This window comes from Alligator sinensis, unplaced genomic scaffold (genome assembly GCF_000455745.1).
Source record: "Alligator sinensis unplaced genomic scaffold, ASM45574v1 scaffold19_1, whole genome shotgun sequence".
Classification (NCBI taxonomy): domain Eukaryota; kingdom Metazoa; phylum Chordata; order Crocodylia; family Alligatoridae; genus Alligator; species Alligator sinensis.
This window is the reverse complement of record NW_005841916.1, coordinates 2,892,446-2,919,869: the sequence shown is the minus strand read 5'-3', so window position 1 is coordinate 2,919,869 and position 27,424 is coordinate 2,892,446. Positions and strand designations below refer to the sequence as shown.

The following is a 27,424-nucleotide window of genomic DNA, read 5'->3' as shown; positions in this document are numbered from 1 at the left end:
ACAGAGACTAGCCAGCACCTGGTGTGTGGCTCTGGCCAGCCAGGCTCGTTTCCAGCAGCGCACACTGTCGCCACATGTGCTGGCCCACTATTTTAAGGTGTGGGTTTTTTTACACCAGGATCTCATGACAAAACCCTCATCAAACTGCAAATCAGCAGTGCAGGGAATGCCTGCATCTGTGGTGTGCGCAGTGCTGCACACGACAGCAGTCTGGTGCAGTCTGCAGTGCCGTATATCACACATTTGCACTTATCTTCTATGGGTGCATCCAGACATGGAAAAAACCATAAAATTTAACTGCTTTAAATGGGGGAGAGAGCTACCACTGTGGAGCAGGCACCAGCTGTCATGAGGTAACCAACCTTTCAGTGTGCATGCTCCTACACTGATACAAATGTGCTAATTCCCTAAAATGTTAACTCTGAAAGCTGGCAGTTTTGTTACACTTGAATTACTACAGGAGCATCCAGGCAAAACAATTACAGCAGATGGAACAGTTACATCAAAGAGCTTAAATCAATTTCATTTGATATTGATGCCGCTGTTTCATCTGTCTATGCCCAAAGACTGTCACAGGTACAAAAATTACCAATGCCTCATGGCAGGAAACACTGACTTCTTCCAGATACAGCCACCGTGATACATATTTTTCATGGCTCCGGCCAGGCTTTTCTGATTTCCTCCCTCTGAGGTTATATGCAGCCATTTAAAAAAAAAAATCCAAAAAGCCTAAGACTACAGAGTATACTGTACTGTACTGAATTTATAAAAAGGAAGATGCAAACAAAGTACTCACTTTGCTTTTCAAACACCACTGCCTTGGATTTGGCTCTGCTGAAAGCTAAAATTTTAGCCATGATTAAAATGGTACTAATGGACTTTGATTCAGCAACCTCTGAGATGGGGACTTATGGAAAAGACAAGATTGCATCTCATGGTGAGACTGTATCTAAACTGTCCTTGGTTCAGGTTATTGGGATTAGGAGTTAAGTCCTGCTGTTGATGGCAGGACCCCAATTAAGGAAAAACCTCGCCAAAAAGAGCAGAAAGACCTAACCTAATGACCCTTCAGACCCAGCAACAGAATACACTTTTTAGGCAAGATTCTTCCCTCTTCTGTTCTTTGTGTAGAGAAGATTTTAAATTTAAAAGGCACACTTCTATCCTGGAAGAACAATTTTTGTTCTAGCCTTTTGCACCTTTTAGTTTTAGATGCACAGGCTTTCATAGAATTCTTGTCCAATTACTGTAAATAAAAAAGTGTTATTAGATAGTGCTCTAATCATATGGTTTATGCCAACGCACACATGTCAGTAAAGAAACTAACATGCTGTGCAAAGTGCTAGAAACAAAGAGTTCTCAATTTTCCCAAGCTTGTATAGCAGAATCAGCATGTTTCAAATCAGGGTGGTTTGAAACCCACATAGATGGCAGCAGGTTGCCAAATTAAGAATGAGCTGCCGAGCTATTTGCTACAGCTTTTATATCAAAGGGCACTGCTTCTCTAATCAGCTGGGGCACAAATGCAGTTCTGGACCGGATGTTTGCTGTGGCTATATAATACCCCCAACTAGTTCTCAAATCTTTATCTTTTCAAGGGGTTAGAAACTTGACCTGTGAAGAAGCCTAGTTCTTCTACCTGTGTCAGGGGATTTCAACCTTTTTTAATAAGTGTACCCCTTCTGACTCAAAGGTTCAGCTCCTGCACCCCCATATATTTTTTTCTTGTTTTAAGGGGAGGGGGCAGCAGACTGAAGCCCCCGCGATGTGGGAGGAAGTGGAGCTGGGGCAGGCACTGCACAGCCGGGGTGGGGCAGGGTGTGGGACGGAGCTACCAGCAGCTCATCTGGGCGACGCAGGGCAGCTCCTGCCACTGTGCGCACCTCAGGAGGGTATGGGGGTGTGTGCCCTGCATATGTGCCGGAGGCAGGGTGGGGTGGGGCGGGCTCGGCTACTGTTTTGGCAACTCCAGCAAATTTATATTTCGACATCAACTGATGGTGCTTGTCCTAGTAATACTGAAACATCACACATACCATAGATTATTATTTATAAGGAAGTTTCTAGACAGTAAGAATTTACAGAAAATCTAAATGCGATCGAAAACAGTGGTCCTCCCTGAATTTGCAAGTAACCAGGCAAGGCTCTGTTTACATAAACTGATAGAATATAGTTATGGTCTTGCAGTATAGATGAGACTCACATGTGTTTTGACCACATTCCCATGCTGTGATAAAGCCCTGATTTCAGAATGCCTGAAAGCCTGTCCAATAGCACTCCCAATGATAGGGCTGGTCTAATAAAAAGGTAGCACAAAAAGTCCTTGCTCTCAAACATAAACCATTTAATAACTGATCGTTTCAGCAGAGCATCCAGATAATGTGGTTACTGCATAAGTCCAAACCATTTCCATTTCCTTTCCAGGTGTGTCCTATTCAGCTGCAAAACACTCTCACTCTTCCCTTTTGATAACAGAAAATTCCACTACATTGAGGATTAGACGTTAGGAAAAGAAAAAAATAAAAGCAGGCACTGAAAAAATTCCATATGGAACATATTATTCATTTTTATATTTAATTCTGAAAGTTTCCTTTCAACTAACATAGACCCTCTGATCTGTTGCACCACAGGGCTACAGAAATCCAAAACAACACAAACTTGGAGCCAGCACATTACAGACCATGAAGACCCTTGAGTACAGATCTTACTCAACTTGGCAAGAGTTGCACCTGAAAACAAAGACAAGAAGAGCAGCAAACCTACTTTCCTTCAGACATTCCTATTTCACAACTCACATAAGCATTCTGTGCAACTGTATTCATAGAATTTTATGAAAGAGGTAGATAGATATCCTTTACGGGGTGGTCACATAGATCAACATCATCAGATAGGCATCCTGCACTTGGTCACTCTTGATACTATAAAGCATATTTTTCATTTTAGATCCTCCCCCTCATGATATGTTAACTTCCAGTTATAGTATCTGGCATTAAGTCACATATTGCAGTTTCTTCCAGGTTAGACAAATTGTCAAATCTGTTGTCCAAAGCTCTCAAATGCTCCTAAAATTAATGCACTCTAGTGTTTCAGTGAGGTATTTAGTATTATTCCTTCTCAGCTATTCTATTTGCATTTCTCTGCATTATGAGAAAAAAAATCCTTTAAATCCAGCATTTTCCTTCCTAAACGTGTGCTATCAATCCTGGCTTTAAAAAATAGGTTTAATTTCATAAACTGATTCAGGCAAAAGCAAAACAGAACTTTGGATACTGTATTCCTACATCTTGCTTCAGAACTGGAGTTCCCTAATGCCAGTCAAGCCATATCAAGTGACATGCAAAACATAACGTGCTTCAACAACTGAAGAACAAACTGTATTGCTCCATGTAAAATACACACTTTTTTTTACATTATGCTTATTTCTGTGGCACACACCAATAAGATTAATATGCTGTTAAATTTGTACACGGCAATATTTTCTTAATTTCATGCAGTACGTGCAGCTAAATAAATCAAGCAACCTGCGCTCTAATTTCTAGCATTTGAAGTTTAGTAAATTTAAAAGATGTAAGAGCCAACGGAAAAACTTGTTAGATGTGGGAAAAAAGGGCCTTGTAAATTCATCATACAGAAGGAAAAAGAGGGACAGAGGGAAGGAAGATGTTGAATTACCTCATTATTCTATCACCTATCGCTGTTCCTCTGATATTAAATCTAGTGAAGGGAACAATAGCTGAAGTCATTCAAAAATTCCGGGTAGCAAGTTTTTAAAGGTCAGTGCCTAGTACAGAATGAACTTAAAATTATTTTGAAAAGATCCCACCTTCCTGAGACAAATCAAGATGAGAACATTTTGATTTCAACCAAGAAATTATTTTGCATATTATTATTGATACACAAAGTTAATTTTATAAAATGCGTGAATTACTCATCAACTGTATTGCTGTGGGAGTGGCAGCAGCTCCTGTAAAACACTTTGATTTCAAACTCTCTTACATCTTTGATATTTTTACCTACTGAACTGAAAGTTTCCAAGCTCCATGGCTGGCTTTCACCTATAAGCATGAATTTCTATCAGAAAGTTTGAACAGAACCAATTCAGTTATTTGGGTATGACAACGACCCTCGCAGAAAAATTCTTCTCACTATTCAGGCGAAAGTTTTGATGCTTCTGAATTATGATGAGTCAAATTGTACTGTGTGCACACAAATTACATTTTTATAGTATTTTTTGACCAGACTGCACAGCTAAGGCCACACTGCCTTCTGCCTGAATGGCTAACTTTGCCTGGCTTTGACAAAATGCATGAATAGCCACTGTGACAATATTTTAAATTAAAAAGCACTAGAGGTCCTAACGTCTGTAACAGTTGTCTCCCAAGGATTCCCCAACATGAGCAGGAAATAATTCCTTCTGAAGAGATTATAAAGTAAAATTATGTTTCAAGCAGATTTCAGATAAGATTTTTTTGGTTCTGTGTTTCGTATTTAAACAAGCACTAAGGAGAGTTTGTCCCATGATCATTTCCCAGAATGAACAGAAGGTGGTTGGAGAGAGCTAATTCCCAGTTTAGAACACATTAAATGTTGGATTTGCATCTAAAATTAGTGCAGGTGCACTCAATCACATTGAGAACATCTGAAGCCTACATCCAGATTCATTTTATTCAACACTGAAGGCAGATAAAGTGTATTCTGTATGAAGTTCTCAATCTGCCTTGTATTACAAACAGGACTTAAAAGGGGGCATTCAAATGGTTCTGCCATGGATTATCCTTAAACTTAAGATTCTGACTCCAGCATACAGAATATTGAGCTCATATTTTTAAGCATCCCACTATGAAAAAGTTGACATTACAGACAGAAATTGATTTGTTTCTTGTCAGTAGTGCTCAACCTCCTGGGCTCATGGACTATAAGAGAGAAATGGAGCTTGTCCACGGATCAGTCTGCTGGTTGTTGGTACAGCCTTGCACACCAGCCTGGCCAGATATCATCTGGCTTTCAGGGCTTCTCACGGACTAGATGACATGGTCCCACAGACTGGAGATTAAGCACCACTAGTTTAGGTCATTGTGCCGCTGCTACTTGTCCCTGGGGAATGCCTGTGCCATGTGCGCTCTGGCACATAGCAGGTTATTCTGAGTAGGCAGAGGAGGCTGGGGCCAGCAACTATGCTGGCCCCAGCAGCCTTAACTGGGGTCCTGAGGGCCAGGAAAGCTGTAGCCATGGTCCTCCTGCCACTGGGAGTCTGCCCAGTAGTTGGAGCATGGCTCTGGCCAGCCAAACTCCAGTTTTGGTCAGCACACACTGCTATCATGTGCATCGCCCCACGTTTTTTTCTGTGCAGTTTTTTTTTGACCCTGGGATCAAACCCCACTCTGAAAGGTAGCAGTGCAGGGAACGCCTAAATATGCGGTATGTGGTGCTGCAGGCAAATCTGTGACGCTGCATGCTGCACAGCCATGCTCATCTGGACATGGTCTGTGGGTGCACCTACACATGAAATTAAAGTGATGGAATAAACTCTGGAGTAGTTTGTGCTAGATTTTACGGCTCCAAACCACAGCATCTACATGTAAGTCTGAGACAGCAGCTATTTGAGCTGGAGAGGAGCAAGTCCCAAGTACAGCGAAGTACCTTGCCATAAGATAGTACTGTCCTCAACAGTACTGTATGGCAGAGTTAATTAGTTTACTGTGCCCTAATTCCAGCACACATGTAGACTGTGGCACTTTACCGTGGAGCTAATTAGTCTACAATGAAGCACACATGTAGATGCACCCTATGTGATTAAGATTTCCAGTTCATTTTCTCCAACTGTAGAATTTCTCCAGAATTTGAAAGTGCCTAATTTGTAAGAATATATAGAAATCCAGAGATTAAAAATATTACTCTGAACTGTTCAGATTTTAACTAGATAAGGTCTTAAACGATCAATAGCTTTTAGCATCCTATTAAAAGTCTTTTTATCCTATAGAAAATCCTAAGAGAATAAATCATTTGAAAAAAAAAAAAAAAAAAAAAATCAATGAGATTTTTAGCACCACATCAACATACCTCGCTGTGTTTTTGCAGAATTGCCACTATAATAAACATTTCTTTCCCTCAAAGGAGTTATTAAATAAGTCAGATTGAAAAGAATAAAAGAGGGCAATGCGTGTCAGTGTTCTGTGTGGGGCCGCTTGTTTGCAGTCCAACCCTAATAAATTACAGATGTCCAGCAACAGACTTTTCATCTGGAGAAGTTAACACCTTCTTTTGTTTTCTGTTTATGTAGTCTCAACATGCTGATTAGCAGCCTTTTTCCATGATGTAGAGAACTGAGTATCTGTCTTTGAAGTTTATTTCTAGTTTTAAACTTTATATAAGTATAATGAGAATACTTGTAGGAAAACCCACCACTAAGTGAACTAGATAAGTGTATCAAGCTGACCTAGCTAAGCATAGATAATAGTAAGTTGAGTTACCTTTGAAAGTCTTAATGAAACGTATAGAACGGAAGTCCTATACTGTACTATAATGTTGAATTAAACCAAATGAGATTTCCACCTCTTCAGGGGATTAAGACAATAACTTACAGAATTTGAGAAGATGAGCCTCACTTGTAACTGACATACATACGTTCATGGTAGTGCTATATGATAATGTTAAAAGTTCCTAAGACTTCTTTAAGTTACTAAATGGGGGGGTTGTATTTCACTCAGATCAAGTAGAATACCATCAAGACAAACAATAAATGTCTTCTTCCACAGGCTGGGATACTCTGAATATGGGAACAACCTCTAAATTATAAATTCTGTGGGCTGTATATCTCAGTCTGAAAGCTACTACACCTACATCTCCTTTACCTGTAGAAATCCTCCCAAACCCTACTCCATTGACAAGGCCATGAGTATCCCCAACTGACTTTTTTTCCTCCCAATCTTCCTTCTAAGATTCCTCTTCTTAGCTGCAGATAACCTCTCTTTAACCCACCTCTTCCCAAGACACATGAGCTGCTTGCCTATGTGGACTGGACACAGATATTTGGCCCTTGAATAGAGGTAAGAAGGCTCTCTGCAGAGGAGTTAGGCCCAGTGGGCTGGTAACTCATGTCATGGTTTGTAAGTCGAAGAGAATACCAGACAGTGCCTCTGTGTAATATCTATCTATTAAGTGTAATATCTATCTAGATGTGGATGGGCTCTATAAGAGGACACCATCATAAACAGATTGTGCCTGATATCGATAAATTTTTCACATGCATTACCCTATTACAAACATTTTCAAATAACACATATAATCAATATGGATAAAACTTACTTTATAGGGGAAGATATTAAGTAAGAGTTGCTAGATATCTTGCCCAAAATCTCCAAAAAAGAAAAATCAGTATGAGCAAAGGGGTCAGAATTTGAGGTTTTGATTCATGGGTGATCTACTAAATCTCAGTCTCAAAATTAAGAGTAATTTAATATATGGAACAAAACAAGTTATGTGGTACAATCACATAGTACTTTTTCCATAGGACCCCTGCCTCACTCAGAAGAAAGGTTAGTGATCATTTAAGTAATTCCTGACAATTTTGCCTTCTCTTTGCTATACAGTGCCTGGTTTCGTGTCTTACTATGCAGTAATCTAACGTGCCCGGAAAGACTGTGCCCGGAGAGCCTCTGCTGCCTTTTCTAAAGTGTTTAAAGCAAATAAGAATCTCTCCCCTCACCTTCCATGCTTAAAAACAAGCTCCTTCCTCTTCCCTCCCATTCCCCCTTCTCCTATCTGCAACTACTGCTTCCCCTGCTTCCCCAGGGTTGGGGAAGCTTCAGAGGTGCTTCTGCCTCCTCCAGCTGGGCTGCACATGGGCTGGGCTCAGCTGAGAACAGCATAGTGGCAGCAGCAGCAATGGGTAGGAGCACCTTGTCCAGTCCCCCAGGAGCAGGCACAGGGAAGGAAAACCTCCTGGGCACACAAATTGCCGCTGCTACTTTGGCTGTTCCCAGCTGAGCCCAACCCCCATTCAGACTGGCTGGAGAGGGTAGGAGTAGCTCTGAAACATCCCCTGCACAGGGGACATGAGGGAAAGCAGCACCAGCAGGCAGAGAAAGGGGTGGTAGGGAATGGCAGTACCGTTGAACATGCAGGGAAAGGGGTGGGTGTGGGGGGATTCTTATATGCTTTGGGGATTTAAAAGAAGCTGCCATAGGCATGTAATCCAGTGCAAAAGTGTGTGTGGACAGGTGGGGTGCAGCCACACCCTCTTTATATCCACTCTTGTGTTATGTTAATCTCTTAGGAAGTAGTATATGTAATAAGCCTCAGTTTAGAATTTGGATTCCTAGTGTAAACAGTAAACAGCAACATAATGCAATATCTGAATGTGACAGAGGTAAGAGTGTCTAAAATCTATGAAACTATAAGAATCTGAAGCCAAATTTCCTTTTTTAAATAAATTGCCTAGAATCTAGAATTTGACTGTTTGCTTAATTATGTCAGGATTTGAACAGTCCAGGAGTTGAGATAAACTAGCTATTCTGAAAAATTGGGAGGGTTACTTTGCCAATACTGTATATACTTAATTTCTGTGATGTCCTCTTAGTTACAATGGCCTTTTTTGGTCCAAATTAGTACTTATATTCTGTAGGAAAAGAACTTGTACAGAACACATCATAAAAACCTGTCTTATACTATCAGTTTTCTGCTAAACACATATCACTGTTAATCCTGATATTCAGATGTTAACACGAGGAAAGAAGAAGAAGAAAATTCTCTTCTCACCAAAAAAAAAAGAAACAAAAGGAAAAGTTAAACAGACGTGATCAATTGTTAGTGGAGAAAATGGGCAGTTTACTGAGCTTATGCTACTGGAAAATAAAGCATTGCCAACCAAAAGCAAATACCCTTTTAAAGCAAGGATGTCTACAGTGCAAATGTAGTCTATGGTGTCCTGTAATGCATTTATGGAAAATCCATTCTTATAATTCTGGTAAGAACAATGCTGGGTACTTGAGAGCAAGGAAGGTACAAGCACAAGCAATTATTAGATCTGTGCGAGTTTGTCTCTCTTGAAAAATATAACATGTACACCAAAATAGATGCAGATCTCAAGATCCTGGCAAGTTGCCAATGAGACACCAAGAGCTGCAAGTTTTGATCAATGCTAGCATTAGGTGTGGGGGCATCAGTTTCTATTTCTCTCCTCAGAGAATCTGATGCTAAGTAATGACTGAAAAGAAGAGTGTTACTGACCTGTGTCCTGGTCCTCCTCGATACCTTGCACCAGGTATTAAGACAGGGTCATCATCACTATCATCCGTTTCTTGGAAAGCAGTTCCCCTAGTGGATGATTCTTCTTGAGTTGCAAGCCCTGAGGATTCTGGCTGTAGTTGAGGTTCACGGTTTGTGTTATTTGAGTTGGCAGTGGATTCTGTACTTTGTTGACCTGAAATCTCTTGCTCTTCACTTTTTTCACATGAAGGTCCTTCCTCTGGGTTCCTGCTGGTACTTTCAATGTCAGGGCCATTTTCTCCTTCTGTGCTGGTTCCAGGATGCTCAGGTACATTATCTGATAAAGCTAACAGAATAGCTGGGTCAAACTGAGCTATAACATTAATGGCTACAGCCTGCTTCTGAAGAGATCATAAGTGAACATTTTCTGTTTGAGTAGAATTTAAAAAGTTCTCATTTGCTTTTCAATTAATTACATGTAAAAGGCAGATATGTACCTGCTTCTGCTCTTGCTGCAATTTCATTTGCAGATTTCAACTCCTCAGCACCTGTGACTTCATTTTGTGATTCTTCAGGAATTCCTGTAATTAAATAATTTGATGCTAGATCGTAAATGTTTCAATAACAAGAGCATCCACCTACAAATACTCCTACAGAACACTGGAATAGCTAGCCTAATATACTGTTTCTGCTGGCCCAAACCTAAGGCTTCAGAAGAAAGCAGAAGAAACCATAATGCATCTACCTGCATGCCAGTTCTGTATATTAAAGAATGAGGAAACACATTTTCTTGGTCTTTGCTACATCTTGACATTTAATTGGGTAAGTATTTTAGGATGTAATATGCTTTTACTGTGTAAAACAAGATTAAATCACAGATAGTTGTTATTTCCTAAGGTTGTAAAGGTTACTGTATCTTCTTGCATACCACATGCCCCCATGTAAGACAAAGGCATTGAGTTTGGAAGGACAGAACAGAGGGGGAAAAAAGATTTTTTCAATGGCTGCATCAAGCAAAGGCAGAGCCTAATCTTCAGCTCGCTCATCCTCCCTTTCCTGTTCAGGAAAAAGCTACAGTTTTAGAACTTTCACAGCTAAACTTTCAGCAGTTCTTTGGTACTCAGCCAAAAACTGAGATTGTGGCTTCTGCTAAAGGCTGAACTCCATGGGTAGACCTAGGATTTTGAAAAGAGCTAAGCCCACTCTGCAGGGCTGTGAAATAGGAGGAGAGAGACACGGAGTAGCTAACAGACAGTAAAATTGCCATAGAAAGGATAGCGTTATTAGTGGAACATGACTAAACAGAAAGTAGTCAACATACGTGGAGATGTACTCCATCTGTAGAGGTAGATTATAATGAGCAATCAAGTCAATTGACTCCCTCAGCAGTGCCCGAATTGAATGCCACTGATGCTCTTAGACAGCTGGTTTTAAACTTTGGGTGGAGCAGGGTTTTAAGTGGGTGGGATGGCACTACTCCATTCCCACCTCATCCCCTTGAATCTGTCCCTGTTGGACTCCATCCCTCCTCCCATGAAGCTCCTGGAGGGAAAAGAAAAACTTAAACTGTCCTCTTGCTTCTATTCTGGGTAGAAAAATCAGCTTCCCTGCTTAAAAAATACACTTCAATTTTGGAAATTTAATTTTTTAGTGGGAGAAAGGTACATGTGATATACAAGTAAATACAGTAATAAACTTTCCTTTTAGTAAAAGGGAACCTTTTATGATTTGTTTTTTTATTTGTAGGCTTTTCTATGGATCCAACCATTTGGTTCAACTGCCACTTTTGGTGCCAAATCACTTTTCTTGGGCTTCAACCTCTCTTATAATCTGCTAATTTACACTGCCTGTTTATTAAACAGATTAAAGTGTGAAAAAGACTGTTTTATATGAAATTATAACAACTGTTTCAGCCCTGAAGACTAAATTTCTCTACTGTGCAAAGCTGCTTCTGGTAACAGTAATACAGGTCCTTCACCTTACCAAAAGTTCCTTAATTCTGGCCTGGGCAAAACACCTTCTCTAGGTAGCAGTAGAAAATGCCGATAACAAATAAGTAGTAAAGGACAAGATGTTTACAGCTAATAAAATATTTTTTTTCATTTACACACTTTTTCATCTGACTATTCTGATTAACACTGTATTTTTAAAGTTGGTAATTTGTTACTTCCTTGAGTTCTGTTATTCAGTTTACTTTCTTGAAAACAACAATAGAAATAGTGTTCTATGCAACTGTCACAACCCAAAAGGTGTGATTTTTGTTTGTGTGCGCTTCGGCACTGCTAAATTGTCCCCGCTAAATTGCAGCTTCTTTGCACGGTGGAGTTTTCTGCTGCAAAAGAGAACCCCGGTGCAAGGAACGAGTTTCCCGCCAATTTGAAGCTTTCTTTGCAGGGTGCATTTCTTTGTTGCAGCACACAAATGCTCGTTGCAAAGAGTTCCCGCCATTTGTATGCTAATTCGGGCCCCATTATTGGCCAGTTCTAAATTATTCACACGTGGCGGCTAGTGATTGGCTTGCTAGCCGTATAAGAGGCTTGAGTGGTTTCCGCCCAAGTTGGAGGACTCCACGAACAAGGGAGGAGGAGACTTCACGCTGTGTGAAGATCTCTAAGCGCTGCGGATCCTTACAGACCCAGCGCATTTCAAGCAGGCAACGGAGGTCTGATCAGCCTCTAGCCTCTCCCCATCGCCGATAGATTCCTAGACGTATCCCTCCCGCGCGCAACGAACCGGACCCACGGAGCCTAGCAAACTTCATGTAGCAGAAGGACCCACGGAGCCTAGCAAACTTCGTGTGAGTCCTTGCCGGACAACTCCAGAGCTCTTCTACCCGGGTTCGAGTCCTGCAGGTTTACTTTCCCGTCGCCGAAACCCTTTGCGACGTACCCTCGTATTTTCATCTTCCCATCGCCAGAACCCTATGCGACATACCCTTGTGCCCTGCAGGTTCGAGTTTTGTTTTCTTTTCTCTCTGTAACCGCAACTTAAGCAAGCTTTCCAGCCTACACCACTGCCATCTCGGTGTAAGTAAACAATCTTTTAAAACTACCGCTACGCGTCCATGCCTAATTCCAGCTCGAAGGCCTTCCCTCTCCGCCCCGGCGTGCCCGGGCTGCTGGCCACAGCCCGCATGCAGCGCGAAAAGGGCTCGGGTCGCTCCCGGCCCGCACAGCAACCACCATTGAGTTCAACAGTAGCTATGAACATCTTAGGAAAGAGGAGTCATTCTCAACCTTTTTAGACTCACAGCACCCCTCGGAAAATGCCAGCTCTTAGTTTTCACTTTTTTTTTTAAGTGCAGAAAAATAATGTAGCTATTCTGTTGCTGCAAAGAACTCAGAAAGACCACAACAGGCCAACATGTTTTTAATGCCTACAGATTCTCATTTGAAACCTCTGGGTTTATCATGTGAATTATATTTGCACACCTAGCAGCTAACACTGTGCGGGATCCCATGACACTCTGGTTGAGAAACACTGGTGTAGTCTTGACTATTGTTATAGAAATAACTATGCATCTTACTTGTTTCTTCATTCTCTGGTGTTGACTGTTCTGAGCTTTTTGTTCTTAGAGATTCTTCCTGACTGTCAGGTTTGCAGTGACTCCCACTCCCTCTAGAGCTGGAAGTCGTACTGCTCCTAAAAAGAGAACAGACATAAAATGGTTCAGAAACAAGGCATGATCAATGTAGGGACACAGCCCAGTTTCTGGGAGGTTTTTTTGTTGGTTTTTGTTGGGTTTTTTTGGACCCTTACTAAGAAAATGCAATTTAACTGCTCTGGCAAGGACTGCTCCCCACAAGCCATTTTCACAACATTTTTCAAACTTTTTTTTTTTTTTTGGATTATCACAGCCATCTGCCACTCACCTTGCTCATAGCATCTTGTCCTCCTCCTTCCCCTTTCCCACTAGGTAGGACTCACTCCTCTTGTCTCCCCAACCTACTCTCCCCTCCCCCCCGACTACAGCACAAAACTAGATCCTACATTCATTCACACCCACCTATGGAAATATATGCCACAATCCTGGCCCTCTCTCAACATGCTTCTCACTACCTCCCTCCTCTGTCCCTTTCAGCACCTCCATTCCTCTTATGTCACATTGGACACATTCAGCAGGGAAGAGGGCAAGCTGGGGAAGGGGAGGGTGGACCCAACAAGGGTCACTCCCTGGCTGGAGAGCTCACCTTTGAGGCAACTTCGTAGGTCTGCAGCCACAGGGAGGAGGAGGAGAGCCTGCACCCAGGTGACTCCTCGCCCCAGGACAAGGGGCTCTGGCTCCAGCTCCTGGCTTTCTTCCACCCACTTCACCTGCCTACAGCAGGAGGCAGTGGAGGAGCAGCTGCTGGAGACAGGGGAAGCCAAGCAATCCCCAGGAAGTTGCAGCCACATCCTTGCCAGTAAGCTGTGTATGCTGGCTGGGGCCAGGGCCATCAGTGGGCATGGGCGGAAGTGTGGTATGGGCTGCCCTAGGCAGGAGTGTGCAGAGCTCGGCCCCATGCGGAGCGCCACAAGGGCAACCATGGGCTGGATACAATCAATTGGTAGACCCTATTTTCCCAGCCCTGCTGTACGCCCTAGTGTGCTATACTTCTGTAGCGATATAAATGCATGTCCATAGACTTACTTTCCCCAGAAGCCCTGTCTGCTTCCTCCTTTCCTGAGGACTCTGGACATATTACCAACCTGCCAGTTACTCAGGCCTGTAATGTGGCTGCCATCTTTTTATCTCTGACCCCTCTCTGGAGCCAAGCTTCCAAATGCTTTCCTTCATAGCACCTGTAAGATATGCCTTTCCTATTTTAGAAGGTTAACACACTCATCATGTTGCATTTTGGCTACTGAAACTTCCTTCTGGTCTTCAGAAATACAACCATGTCCCAATGACATCCATGCCATGGCGCCAGGGTGCAGGTAGAAACCTTACTTTCATAACTACCTATTTTGACTTCACATTTTATATTCCTCCATTGGTTCCCCCTCCTATCAGTCAATTAGTGGTGTAATGGGGCGGAGTGGGGAGTAGAGTGATATGGGCAATCACCCTGGGTAGTGAGCACGGGAGCAATAAAAGCACATTGACAGTGTCTCTCATGCCAGTATCATTAACAGGCTACAGAAATGGCAGACTAGATCAGGGCTGTCCAACTGGTGGCCCACAGGCTGCATGCACCCTGTGGCATCCTGCCCAGCTGCCACTCTGCCATTGCTGTTGCAACAGCAAAGGTCAGGGTCTCTAGGTTTCCCCTCCCCAAAGCAGACACCTGCGATAACTTAACAGGTATTTACTAGTCTAACAAAAAACCCCCCAGAAAACAAATCACAATAAAACTGATGTAAATTGAACACGCCCACACACGAACTGACACATTAGCATAAACCCAGAGTAAGGAAACAGACAACAACTTAAAAACAGTTGGAATAAATTCAAATTACCACATATCGGCCATAATATACCATGTATACCATCTTCCTATATTTGTGGTTACCTATCTTTGCTTTTAATCTGGATTATACACTTTCTAGACTAAGGGCACTTTCAGATGTGCTCTGCAAGATGCATAAAAACCTTTGGCTATGGCACAAATGAGATACAATCAAAAACCATAGCACTAACTTAAAAAAAATCAAAATCTACAAAAATTTACCATAAATGGTACTTGAGATGTTTCCCTCCTCCACTTAGGCTAAATCAGTGTTTCTCAATCTGTGGGTCGCAATCCAAAAGTAGGTTGTAAGAATATATGAAAGGGTTGCAAACAATCATGGGAAGATGCAGGAAATCATAAATTTTCTCCTTTAAAGGAGAAAATTGTGGGAAAATGTGTGTTTCTGCCTGTAGGCTGGCAGAGTTCCAGCCTCCTAGGGGCTGCTTGTGGCTGCAGGAAGAGGGTGATCAGGTAGGGGACAACACATGTATGTGCGTGCACATACACGCATGTGGCAGCCAGACGGCATGGACAGCAGCTCCTCACAGGTAAGTATATTGGATGATAGAGGAAGTGGGACATAGATGATGTGTTGGGGAGGGGCAGGCACAGGCAGTGTGTCAGGGGGGCATGCCCCCCCTCAGATTTGTGTGCCCACAACGGGCACAGGGCGGCAGACTGGCTGGACTGGCATGGGGAGGAGCCACCTCTGCAGCCCAGGGGGCAGAGCCCAGTGCAAAAGGGTGGAGCAGGGCAGCAAGACTTGTTGCTGTCACTGACGGGACCCCCACATAAGTCACGCTGCCAGCAGCATGAGGAGTAACAGATGTGGGGGCTGCTCTGCACTCACCTCCTCCTAGGTTGCAGCTCTACCCTACCACCACAGCCCAGCCACCAGCCCCCTCAGGCCACACCTCTACCCTGGAGGGGAGGCAGGGTGGTGGGCAGTGCAGGCAGCCTGAGGGGGTGGCAGTGGCAGCCAGGCCATGGTGGCAGGGTAGATGCAAGCCCTGGAGCACGAGCAGCTGGCAGTAGGAGCTCCTCATCTATTTCAGAGCACAGGCAAATCCTTGGTAGCCACAAGAGCGTTATTTTAGCTCATGAATTCTGGGGAATCACTTCATGATGCATTAGGAAGGGGCCACAGCTTCTCCTGAAGTACATGGATTCTGCTTCTCATTTGGCTGGAACTATTGGTGTCCCTGTTTTCTTTTCTCTTTATGTAGCACATACCCTCTAGAGGAATATGAATTAGCCCCAAGAAAAAACAAGATACAAACACTTTAAATGCTCATCCTGGACAACTTGAACATGGTGAGTGAATCTGAGGAAAATTAACACCTACTGAACACTCCCTTTTCTGATGATCTTCTAATAGTTTCATAGTTGGTAGGGTCGGAAGGGACCTAAGCAGATCATCTAGTCCGACCCCCTGCCATGGCAGGAAAGGATCAAATGACCCCAGCTAGATGGCTGTCTAGCCTCCTTTTGAAGACCCCCAGGGTAGGAGCGAGCACCACTTCCGTTGGAAGTTGGTTCCAGCTCCTAGCCGCCCTGACAGTGAAGTAGTGCGTCCTGATGTCTAGCCTGAATCTACTCTCAGTCAACTAATGGCCATTATTCCTTGTTACTCCCAGTAGTGCTCGGGGGAACAGGGACTCTCCCATAACCTGCTGCCCCCCTTTGGCAATTTTATAGCCAGCCACTAAATCCCCTCAGCCTTCTCTTGTGGAGGCTGAACAGGTTCAGGTCCTGTAGCCTCTCCTTGTAGGGCCTGCCCTGCTGCCCCCTAATCATGCGAGTGGCCCTCCTTTGGACCCTCTTCATGCTGGCCACATCCCTCCTGAAGTGTGGCGCCCAGAACTGGATGCAGTACTCCAGCTGCAGCCTGACCAATGTCGCACAGAGGGGGAGGATCACCTCCTTGGACCTGCTCGTGATGTATCTGTGGATGCATGACAAGGTTCGGTTAGCCTTCCTGACTGCGTCCCCACATTGGCGGCCCATGTTCATCTTGGGATCAACAGTGATTTCAAGATTCTTTTCTGCCTCTGCGCTGACGAGAGGGGAGTTCCCCAGCCTGTAGGTATGCTGCTGGTTCTTCCTCCCCAGATGCAACACCTTGCACTTGTCCGTGTTGAAACCCATCCTATTCTTATCCGCCCACCTCTGTAACCTGTCGAGATCTAGTTGTAGCGTGTCCCCTCTCTTCTAGCATGCTCACTTCTCCCCACATGTTAGTGTCATCTGCAGACTTGAACAAGGTGCTTTTCACCACCTCGTCCAATTCGCTGATGAAGATATTGAACAGTGCAGGCCTGAGGACCGAGCCCTGGGGGACCCCACTGCTCACATCTCTCCAGGTCAAAAATGACCTGTCCACCACCACTCTCTGGGTGTGGCCCTCCAGCCAATTTGCGACCCATCTGCCTGTGTAGGCGTTGACACCATAGACACCTAATTTTTTAATGAGAATGGGGTGAGAGACAGTGTTGAAGGCCTTCCTAAAGTCCAGGAAGACTACATCCACCACGACATCTGCGTCCAAGGCTTTTGTGACCTGGTCATAGAAGGCCACCAGGTTGGTCTGACAGGACCTGCCTCTAATGAACCCATGTTGATTGCCCCTAAGCATAAACTCCCCTGCTGGCCCCTCGCAGATGTGCTCCTGGATAATTTTCTCAAAGAGCTTCCCCAGGACCAAGTTAAAACTAGCAGGCCTATAGTTTCCTGGGTCCTCTTTCCTCCCTTTTTTGAAAATGGGGATCACATTGGCCCTTTTCCAGTCATCAGGCACCTTGCCAGAGCACCATGAGTGCTCGTAAAGCTGTGCCAGGCGTCCTGCAATGACCTCTGCCAATTCCCTAAACACTCTGGGGTGGAGATTGTCAGGACCTGCTGATTTGAACACATCTAGTCCCTCCAGAAGTTGCCTGACTAGGTCCTCAGTGACCCTGGGCCTGGCTGCACCTCCCCTGTGTCCGTAGGGGATCCGAGGGGGGGGGATGTCCCTGTCCCTGCTCAGAAAAATGGAAGCAAAGAATCTGTTAAAGAAGTTAGCTTTGTCATCTGGTGCTACCACCAGATTACCAAGCATGTCCTGCAGAGGCCCCATGTTACATGGTACCTTCTTTTTACCCGCTATGTATTTAAAAAAGGACTTCTTGTTACCTTTCATCTGGGTCACTATTCCCAGCTCCATCTCGTCCTTGGCCTTCCTAATAGCCCCCCTACAATCTCGAGCCAAGGAGGTATAATCCTCCTTGGTGATGGTCCCTCCCTTCCATTGAGTGTAAGCCTCCTTTTTGGCTATGAGGCATTCATGGATGCTTTTGGTGAGCCATGGGGGCTTTTGAGCACTCTTGCCCCCTTTGATCCATGTGGGGATTGTCACGCTTTAGGCTAGACTAAAGAAATATGGAGTATCAAATACTTCTGTTTTTCTTTGGGCTTTCACAGCCTCCTCCTACTTATCCTCCATGGTAGGATAAGACAATTATCCATGGGAAATGCGTTATGAAAAAAGGTCTTGCATTAAGGGCAGCATCCAGCATACACATTCAGCTATGTTCAAGAACTACTTAAAAATTCTGTCCCACCTGAATGACAAGAAAAAACTGGAGAATCTCCAGGAAACCGATAAAAAATAAAATGAATATCAGATTCACTTGTTTAAAAAAAAAAGGCTAGACAACAAAACAGGAAAAAACCAGGAGAGAACATTTGAGTGCAAGTGAGAAGTTTCTTTTGCTTTTTCCAGTAGCCTTTCAGAGATGCATGCTTTCAGAACAGTAGCCTCCATCAACAGGTCTTAAAGATACTTGCCCCATCTGACAACTCAGGCTGCTTGCAGATGTTTAACTTCCCCCCACCCCCCTCCCAAAAAACCTGCTTTACCAGAAGCAGCAGCACATTACTTCGACCCAGCTCTGCAGCATCTGTATAGATCAGGAACTTCAGCAGACTTTTTGGCACTTTTATCTAAAGCTGAGTCAATCAGCAATTAGATAAAAGCACCTAAAAAGCCCTACTAAAATACCCAATCTATACAGATGTCAGGCAAGCTGTCTCCAACTAATGCGCTGCCTCTATGGGCATGCGCTGTGCTCGGCACAGGGGTGCGCTGAGTTTATATTGAAGCGCCATTTTAAAAAAAAATGTAATGTCTGTAAGCAACCTTAGTTCTTCTACCATGTGGCCCCAAAAGTAGAAACTCTCTTGTAACAGATTGGTAGCAGATGAGCTTTTTGCATGAGAAGCCAAGGATTTTGACTCCTATATAATAGGGCTGTGTGAAGCTTCAGTCGCTGATTCGATTCGGAGGAGATTTGGCCCGATTCAACAGCCAAATCTCTGAACCCAAATCAAATCAGGAGACCCTTTAATCTCTCCGAATAGAATCGGAACCCACTGAATCATTTCAGAGAAATTTGGAGAATTTCGACAATTCGGCCACAGACACAGCTTTATGTTTTTTCTATGTACCTCGAGGTACCAGGTGCGGCTTGTGAACGCTGAGATGGTGGGGCGGATGGAATGTCCCATGGGAGGCACAGGTGGAGTCCCCCACGCACTCAGCAGCAGACCCAGAAGTGGACCAGAACTTCTGGTCCACTTCCAGGGCCGCCACTGAGTGCACAGGGATGCACCCCACCACGGTCCCGTGGGACACTCCATCCGCCCCACCATCTCAGTGTTCACGAACCACGCCTGGTACCTTGAGGTACATAGAAAAAACATATAAAGCTGTGTCTATGGCCAAATCCTCCGAATCAAATCTTCAATTCAGCCGAATTTGAACCGGGACAGTGATCCGAATCAGCGAATCAAATCACTGTCCCCTGAATCGGGCCAAATCCAAATTGAATACTGCCCACTTTGCACACCTCTACTATATAATCAAAGAGACTACCTGAGAGCAAGCTGGAGTCTATTCGTTTTCATCCATCACCAAATGTCAGCCTAAGTCAAACTACCACAGGTGATTATGTAAAAGGAAGAAATTGTTCAACTGGATTTGCAGATGCCAGATGGTGTTTATGATGTTGGTAGTAAGAAAAAACCCTGTAAACCAAGCACATTTGATGTGGAATCTCTGGGAAAAACAAATACATATCTCCTTATGTCATTTTCAAAAATCACTCTTCCCACGAGCAGAAATTTGAGTCTGAGTTTTGTAGTGTGCTTTGGCCAGTTTAAAAGAAGATAGATTTTTAATGTTATTTATGTGATGTAACAATGGTATCACACCCGTCACACAACAGACGGTAGTTTTGTTACCACAATAATTTAGTACATAAAACAGCATTAGTCATTGAAATTAACAAAAATTCTAGTGTTCTGCACTTGCTGCAGGACTTGCACATTCTAAAATCATTCAACAAAAAAAATGTCAAAAACTGCAAGTGTAGACTCAGTTAAAGATCTAACAGAAGCCGACAAAGTGGGATATTAGCTTAAGCAACATGCAAAATTAAGGTCACTATGGCCGTGTCCAGATGTGCATGGACATCTGGTTCCCTGGGGACAACTAGTGGCAGCGCACCTTGTGTCACCGTTAGCTGTCCCTGGAAAACTCAAGTTATTCCAGGAGATTTTTTCTTCCAACATGATTTCAGAGACATCAGGGCTGGAAGGGACCTCGGAAGATCATCGAGTCCAGCCCCCTGCCCAAAGGGCAGGAAGTCAGCTGGGGTCATAGGATCCCAGCAAGATAAGCATCCAGTTTCATCTTGAAGGTGTTCAATGAAGGCACTTGAACCACCTCCGGTGGCAGGCTGTTCCAGACCTTGGGGGCTCGGACAGTAAAGAAGTTCTTCCTTATGTCCAGCCTGAAATGATCTTGAAGTAGTTTGTGACCATTCGACCTCGTCATCCCTTGGGGCGCTCTGGTGAACAAACGTTCCCCCAGATGCTGGTGGTGACCCCTGATAAACTTGTAGGTGGCCATCAGATCACCCCTGAGCCTGCGCTTTTTCAGGCTAAAGAGCCCCAGGGCTCTCAGCCTGTCATCGTAGGGTCTGCTTCCCTGACCTCTGATCATGCGCGTGGCTCTTCTCTGGACTCTCTCAAGCTTCTCCACATCCTTTTTGAATTGTGGAGCCCAAAACTGGACACAGTACTCCAGCTGCGGCCTCACCAAGGCCGAGTACAGGGGGAGAATGACGTCCCGGGATTTGCTTGAGAAGCATCTATGGATGCAAACCAGAGTTTTGGTCGCTTTACTAGCTGCCGCATCGCATTGCAGGCTCATGTTCATCTGGTGGTCAATGATGACCCCTAAGTCTCTTTCTTCCATAGTGCTAGCCAACATAGCACTGCCGAGCCTATAAGGATGCTGCGGGTTTTTTTTCCCCAAGGTGGAGAACCTTGCATTTATCGGCGTTGAACACCACCAGATTCTCGTCCGCCCACTTGCTGAGCTCTCCATGCTGCCAGGCTGTGCTCCTGATCTCCTGCATGCTGCATTGTGGCTGCGCACATGCACAGGGCATTTATTGGCTGTTCAACCCATTCACAATATCTATCTCCTGGATTACTTTCAATAGTCACCGGGAGATCGATGCCAATTCCAGTAGACTCCCAGCCAATCCGGGAGGGTTGGCAACCCTATAGGAAAGACCTGCACCACGCAGACTCTGGTGCACAGCAAGTCACCATGGGTGAAGTAGAGGAGGCTGGAGCCAGCACTGGGCTGGCCCTAGCAACCTTACCTGGAGTCCTAAGGGCCTCCCAGGGCTGCAGCAGCGGTGATCCTGCTGTGTGAAGCTTGGCCAGCAGTGAAACGCAGATCCAGCTGGCCAGGCTCCAACTTTGGGTGGCGCATGCTACCACCATGTGCGCCAATCTGCTTTTTTTTTCCTGTGATTTTTTTTGACCCTTGGATATTCAGGGGTTAAAAAAACCTTCTGCGCTGCTTCCTTGCAGCAAGGAGAACTGAACGTGTGGTATGTGGTGCTGTATGGGTGCAGCCAGTATGGCTATCAGTACACCACAGACATTGGATACCAGTCAAAAACCCAATACCGTTGGGCACTTGAGTCATCAAAAAAATACCGGATCAGCTGACGAGTCAAATATTGTCAAATAATGGTAAAATATTTTAAGCATGAATTGATTACAACAGTGAAGAGAGAGACTTGAATTTTCAGTTAAGTTAGATACTTTTACTTAAAAAAAAGTTAGTTAATAGTTATTGCAAAATTCTAAAAAATAGTAAAGAATTGTTGTAACAATCCATGTTAGGCAAGTGGGAATGTGAATGACATTAAAGACTGAACAATTCTTCTTTTTCTTGACTTGACTCCTAAAGCCTCAGGCCTGAACTGTTGCCAACAAAACTTAAACAGAAACAAAACACACTTAGCAGTAGGGGTGTGCAAAATAGGCCGTATTCGATTTGGATTCGGCCCAAATAAGGGACAGTGATTAGATTCGTTGATTTGGATCACTGTTCCCAATTCAATTTAGCCAAATCCGAATCTGAAGATTCAATGCTAATTCAGAGAATCAACGATTTAGCCATAGACACAACTTTAAATGTTTTTTCTACACAGCTTGAGGTACCAGGCACAGCTCGTGAACGCTGTGATGCTGGGGCAGATGGAGCGTGAGGGGGCCCCCCACGAGCTCAGCAATGAACCCGGAAGTGGACCGGAAGTGCTTCCAGTCCACTTTCAGGTCTCCTGCCGAGCTCACAGGGGGAAGAGGGGGCCATGTGCCCCCGGCTCACCATTGGCTGTGGGAGGACCCAAGGTCCCCCCACCAGACCCAGGAGGCACCAGTTGCCAAGCTGGGGGAGCACGGGGTCCCCCAGTGCACTCCCTGGCAGACCCGGAAGTAGACCAGAAGTGCTTCTGCTCCACTTTCCAGGTCTGCTGCCAAGCGCTCTGGGGAGCACACCCCATTCCTGTGGGATGCTTCACCTGCCCCAGCATCTTAGCATTCACGAGCCTCCTGGTACCTTGAGGTATGTAGAAAAAAAATCTAAAGCTGTGTCTATGTCTGAATCATCAAATTTATCCGAATCTCTCCGAATCAATTCAGAGGGTTCCAATTCGATTCAGAGAGATTAAAGGGTCTCCTGATTTGATTTGGATTCAGAGATTCAGCCACCAAATCCGGGACCAAAGCTTCACATAGCCCTACTTAGCAGCTATAAAAGACATAGTCAGTTTTTAAAGTTCAGTTATACAAAGCAGGGAATAGGCTAACTCTTTAGGCATTTCATGTTTGCATTTGGAGATGCCTGCAGTCACAGCAGACAGCCATCAGGGGAAGTTTTGGTTTTTTTTATGCCGCTTAGTTTTTTATTTTTACTATGCTGCTGGTGTAGTCTCCTGACCCTGCTAACAGATGACGCTATCATACTATAAAAAAGGTAGGCCACCACATATACAAGGGCATTTCTTGGCTTTATAGAATATTTGACAATTTTGACTGGGATCAAATAATAAGCAGTCAACTGACATGATTTGACTGGTCAATCAACTAGCTTGCCAACCCTAGTTCAGAGTGAACTTGGTATCTTTCCAAGGTGCAGTGCTGAGCTGGGTAGACATCAACCCATATTTCTACTTAGGTTTTACTAATCACATCCATCACAAAAGGTTTCTCAGGTGCATATTCCAAACCCACAGAAGCTTCACCGAAGTCAAACGTACCCCCATGCAGATAATAGAGTCAGGAGTCAAGTGCTTAGGGGAATGAGTTTCAAACTATTACAGGGTAGAGTTTGTGCACTGTATTTAAGCTACAGTTTTTAAGGAAGGTTATACTTTTCTTCTCATTTAAATGAATAAGAGCTGGCAGTGAGTACTCAATGTTGTTCATTTTTCTTTAAACAATAATATTTTTAAAAATTAGCCTGCCTGTTGCCAGCATAGAAAAGGACATGTTGTTTGCCTGGAAGATATTCAGATACTAGTGATGGACAAGTATATACAACATTAGATCTGGCCAGTTAGAGAATGGATTTGAAGTCTGCTGAAGTAGTGGAGCAGGAACAGAAGCAACTTCTAGAGCCTGCCACCAGGATGGAGGAAACGATGGCTGTAGTGCCAGTCATTTTCAAAAGAGATGGTAATGGATTTATCTACACTGCAGTATCCAACCACTTCACAGTCTTTAAATATATTTTTCCTCATGGCACTGTCAGAAGGCCCCAATTTTGCATAGGGGGGTGATGGTGGTAGAGGCGACCATAATTTTTCAGACGTTGCACAGAATTGATTCTGTCTTCACAGGTTAGTCTAAGATTGAACCAATAAGTGAACAGACATTCACTTCTAATTCCAGAAATGCAGCCCATGCTTGCAGGGGCCCAGACCAGAAGCTGGGAGGGTGCTAGAGCACACCTCCCCCCTTGGCTGGAGCAGACAAGCTTGAGCTAAGGCTAGCCCACCCACACTGTGAGGAAGGGTTGCAGAAGAAGTGCAAAGCATCCTGGGATGCTGGTGGACTGTCAATTAACTGAAATCTAGAGGGGATCTGGGAGAGAAGTTCAATAAACCAATTTAACTTAAATCTGTTAAATCTGATATTGCATCCATCCAGGTTTATCTTAAACTGGTTTCAGCCATTCTGAAAGAGGTTTATGTGCAGTGAATTTGTGTTTTGTTACAAATCTGAACCAGTTTCTGATCACTTATATGGTTTGTGTTTAACTTCTGTACCTAGCCTATCAAATCACCTTTCAGTTAACTTCACTTTTCTTTTTCTTACAAAGTTTTAGATTGCTGAGTACCAAGAAAAGAAAAAACAACTATGAGGTTCTCTCCCCCCAGGTTTTAAATGACTTTTCTTAAATCTGAGGAGGCTTGATTGATATATATCCCAAGAGTATATTTTTTCCTTTAGTATTTTAAGATTTGCATCAAAACTACTGAAGATGATCCATATATTGAAGTATTACTATAATTATTGTTAAAACTATTTATCAAAATTCACAACCAAAATGTTTCTGCAGTTGTCTGCTCAGAAACTATTTAGTTCAAAAAAATCAAATCCATGTTATTTTAATACTGATGTTCTTTGAGAGCTCACCTACACAGTGTTAATAATAGCCATGTTTTTTCTTACTTTCTATCTATTTCTTTTCCTGTGTTTAAAGATTTTGGTTAAAAAGAATACTGCCTACTTCTTAGCATTCTTATTACAACTGTATGAAAACAGAACAAATAAAATAGGTTATTCTTAAGTAGATGGTCACTATCACAGTAATATAGCAAAACTGTGAAACAGGAGGAAGCAAGTGGTAATAAAACTTTGAAAGAATAAAACCAAATAATTGATATTAAAATATGAAAAACTCTGTCAACCAAACCCCTCCCCACAAAAAAACCCCACCACCCTTCTTACCACTCATCAGTAAAGTCCAATTTTATTGTGCTTGTAGTTGTTCCTTCTGTACTGTAGTGCAAACTTAAAACTGGTTCACCTGTTCCTGTGCGTGGCTTTTCACTCTCTGTAACAAGGTTAATAAGGTTTGAATAGTGTCAGTATTTAACACAGAACGTTTATATTTGTAAAGATAGTTCTATCATTCATTTAACAAAACCAAACATGGTTGGCTCCAGTAAAATCTATTCAGAAGTCACATACAGCCCAAACAGAAGTTAAACATTTCATACTGATCACACCAAATCCACACTTTGCAAAGGTTAGGGTTCAGCCCATAATTAACTATATATATTCACGCCAACTAATGAGGGATATGCTCTCCTTAGAGCATATGAGATTCTCACTGACATGCATAGGAGCCATAAACACAAAGTAATAATTTGGTCCTCTGCGAAAAGAATCAATGTGTATGTAATGCACAAACAGCAGGAATTAACAATATGCATTTTCAGCAGTGGTAGTCAACATCTGCCTGAAGTGAGAACATATTTCAGAAAGATAGTGGGTGACAGTCAGTACTCTGGACAAATGTGACCCATTCCATTTCTTTTGTGTTATGAATGGAAACCAGACAAATGTCCTGAACTTACAAATGCCCTTACAGAGTTTTGTTAAGTCAGATGAGGGACATAAAATTTTGTTTTACATGGTAAAAGTGGATGGGGAAAGAACTTTCAAACTTCAGCAATAGGAGAAATCCACATTGGGAAAGAACAAACACCAGACCACAGGAGTTCTGAACTTTGATGAATAGAATTAACAGATCATGGGGCAATGGTGGAATGGACTTAATGACAAACATCATCACATTCTTTCCTGAAGGATGTTCACGGCCAGTAGATCCATCTATACCATAGTCCTCCTCACCAAAAACACTTAAGATTGCAATTGTCAATGTCTGCTACTAAAGGTCAGAGTGATTAGCATCAGATACAAACTTGCTTGAAAGTTGCATTTTTTTGCTCTGGACCGAGCCCAGGAGGAGAATTCTGGATTTCCACACCCCAAATACATCTCATCAATAGTCTACCTGAGGCCTGGCTATACCATATACATATCCTGGTATAATTTACATCCGTTTGTAAGTTACCATTGTAAGTTATGCCAGGAAATTGAAGAGAGAGGCACGCAGCTCTCCCAGGGTAGCTGTAAGCAACAGGGGGCACAATACCACCTAGTGGCAAAGCACAGTAATAGCTTGTCTATCTTTGGCATATGGCTATTGAGGAATGACAGTAGACAGTCAACTTAAACCAGTGTTACTTACACCAGTTGAATTTTACCCAATTCTTTTGGTAATGTCAAACCAAATAAGTAAAGTTATTCCAGTTTTATGACCTGCCTTGTTTGTCTGCTCCTTTCTACATCAGTAATGCTGATTATACTGGTATAAGCATGAATGTTCAGGCCCTGACCCCACCCTTGCATAAAAAAGGAAATTTTAGTCATGATTTGCTATTGATATAGTATTCATATGCTATTTCTTAAGGATCAATGTGCTGTTCCCTACTGTTGGTACTGAAGTTTAAAAAAAATAAATAAAACCCCCATCTTCCTCACAAAAAAGCTTTTTTTTTGCTTGATCTTATTATGAAACCATAACCTTAAGTCTCTAACTTTATGAGTTATTTCCATAATGTAAAAGACTCACAATAAATGTTAAAATTTTGCCCACTGAAGTAAATTATATTTCTCTATATAATTATAGGGTCAAACTCTGTCTTCACAGTGCCACTACAAAATCTAAAAGAATAGCTAAGCTTATGTGATAGAAAAATTCCAGTTTTAAAACACACCTCTCTCTCCTAATAAAGATAACAAAATGAAAAACAAATGGAAGGAAAATGGACATGATTAAATATGCCATTTTAAAAGCATTCTCCAGATCAAAAGTCCTCTTTTAAGACAAAGATCCAACTGATAACCATAGTGTTAACATCCAAAGACTCCTGTAATGTAAATAATCACCTGCTTTTTTTTAAATAAACTCTCAACATGAAAAGCTATCTGTTGCTTCTTGTTGACTGATAAATGCATACTGAGCATTAAATACTTTGTCATTCAAACTATAATACGTCACACAAAGGAGATAAATCTAGCATCCCTATTTATCCCAAGATTTATTTTAGATTACCAAATAAACCAGTGTCAGAACTGGAAACAGAACCCCACAGATAATGACTACTTCCTGATATCAAATATGTCTACATCTTTTTACTTCACTGCCCTCTAGACAGCCGAGTTAGTCATGTTAGGTTGGTTACTGGGAACGTGCAAACCTGATCATAAATGCTTTGTTAGCAATGTCACCTCATATCCTACAGGGTGAAATTAAAACTGAGAATGATAAATTAAAAGTTTAAGAAGGATGTCCGCTCTTCATT

At 43.1% G+C, this 27,424-nt stretch overlaps 1 protein-coding gene across 8 annotated transcripts in view; it reads right to left on the bottom strand.

Moving 5' to 3' along the window:
- The window catches only part of DCAF6 (DDB1 and CUL4 associated factor 6), a 153,916-nt gene that overhangs the window by 24,050 nt on the left and 102,442 nt on the right, over window positions 1–27,424 (bottom strand). For 5 of the 8 annotated variants that reach the window (XM_014517574.2, XM_025198207.1, XM_025198209.1 and 2 more), the window contains 5 exons: window positions 24,999–25,104; window positions 12,734–12,849; window positions 9,705–9,788; window positions 9,229–9,553; window positions 3,673–3,714 (listed from right to left, as the gene is read on the bottom strand). In XM_014517574.2, the coding sequence (XP_014373060.2) occupies window positions 3,673–3,714; window positions 9,229–9,553; window positions 9,705–9,788; window positions 12,734–12,849; window positions 24,999–25,104 (673 nt within the window). The remainder of the gene's footprint in view (window positions 1–3,672; window positions 3,715–9,228; window positions 9,554–9,704; window positions 9,789–12,733; window positions 12,850–24,998; window positions 25,105–27,424) is intronic. The other 3 variants (XM_025198210.1, XM_025198211.1, XM_025198212.1) reach the window with 1 other exon arrangement.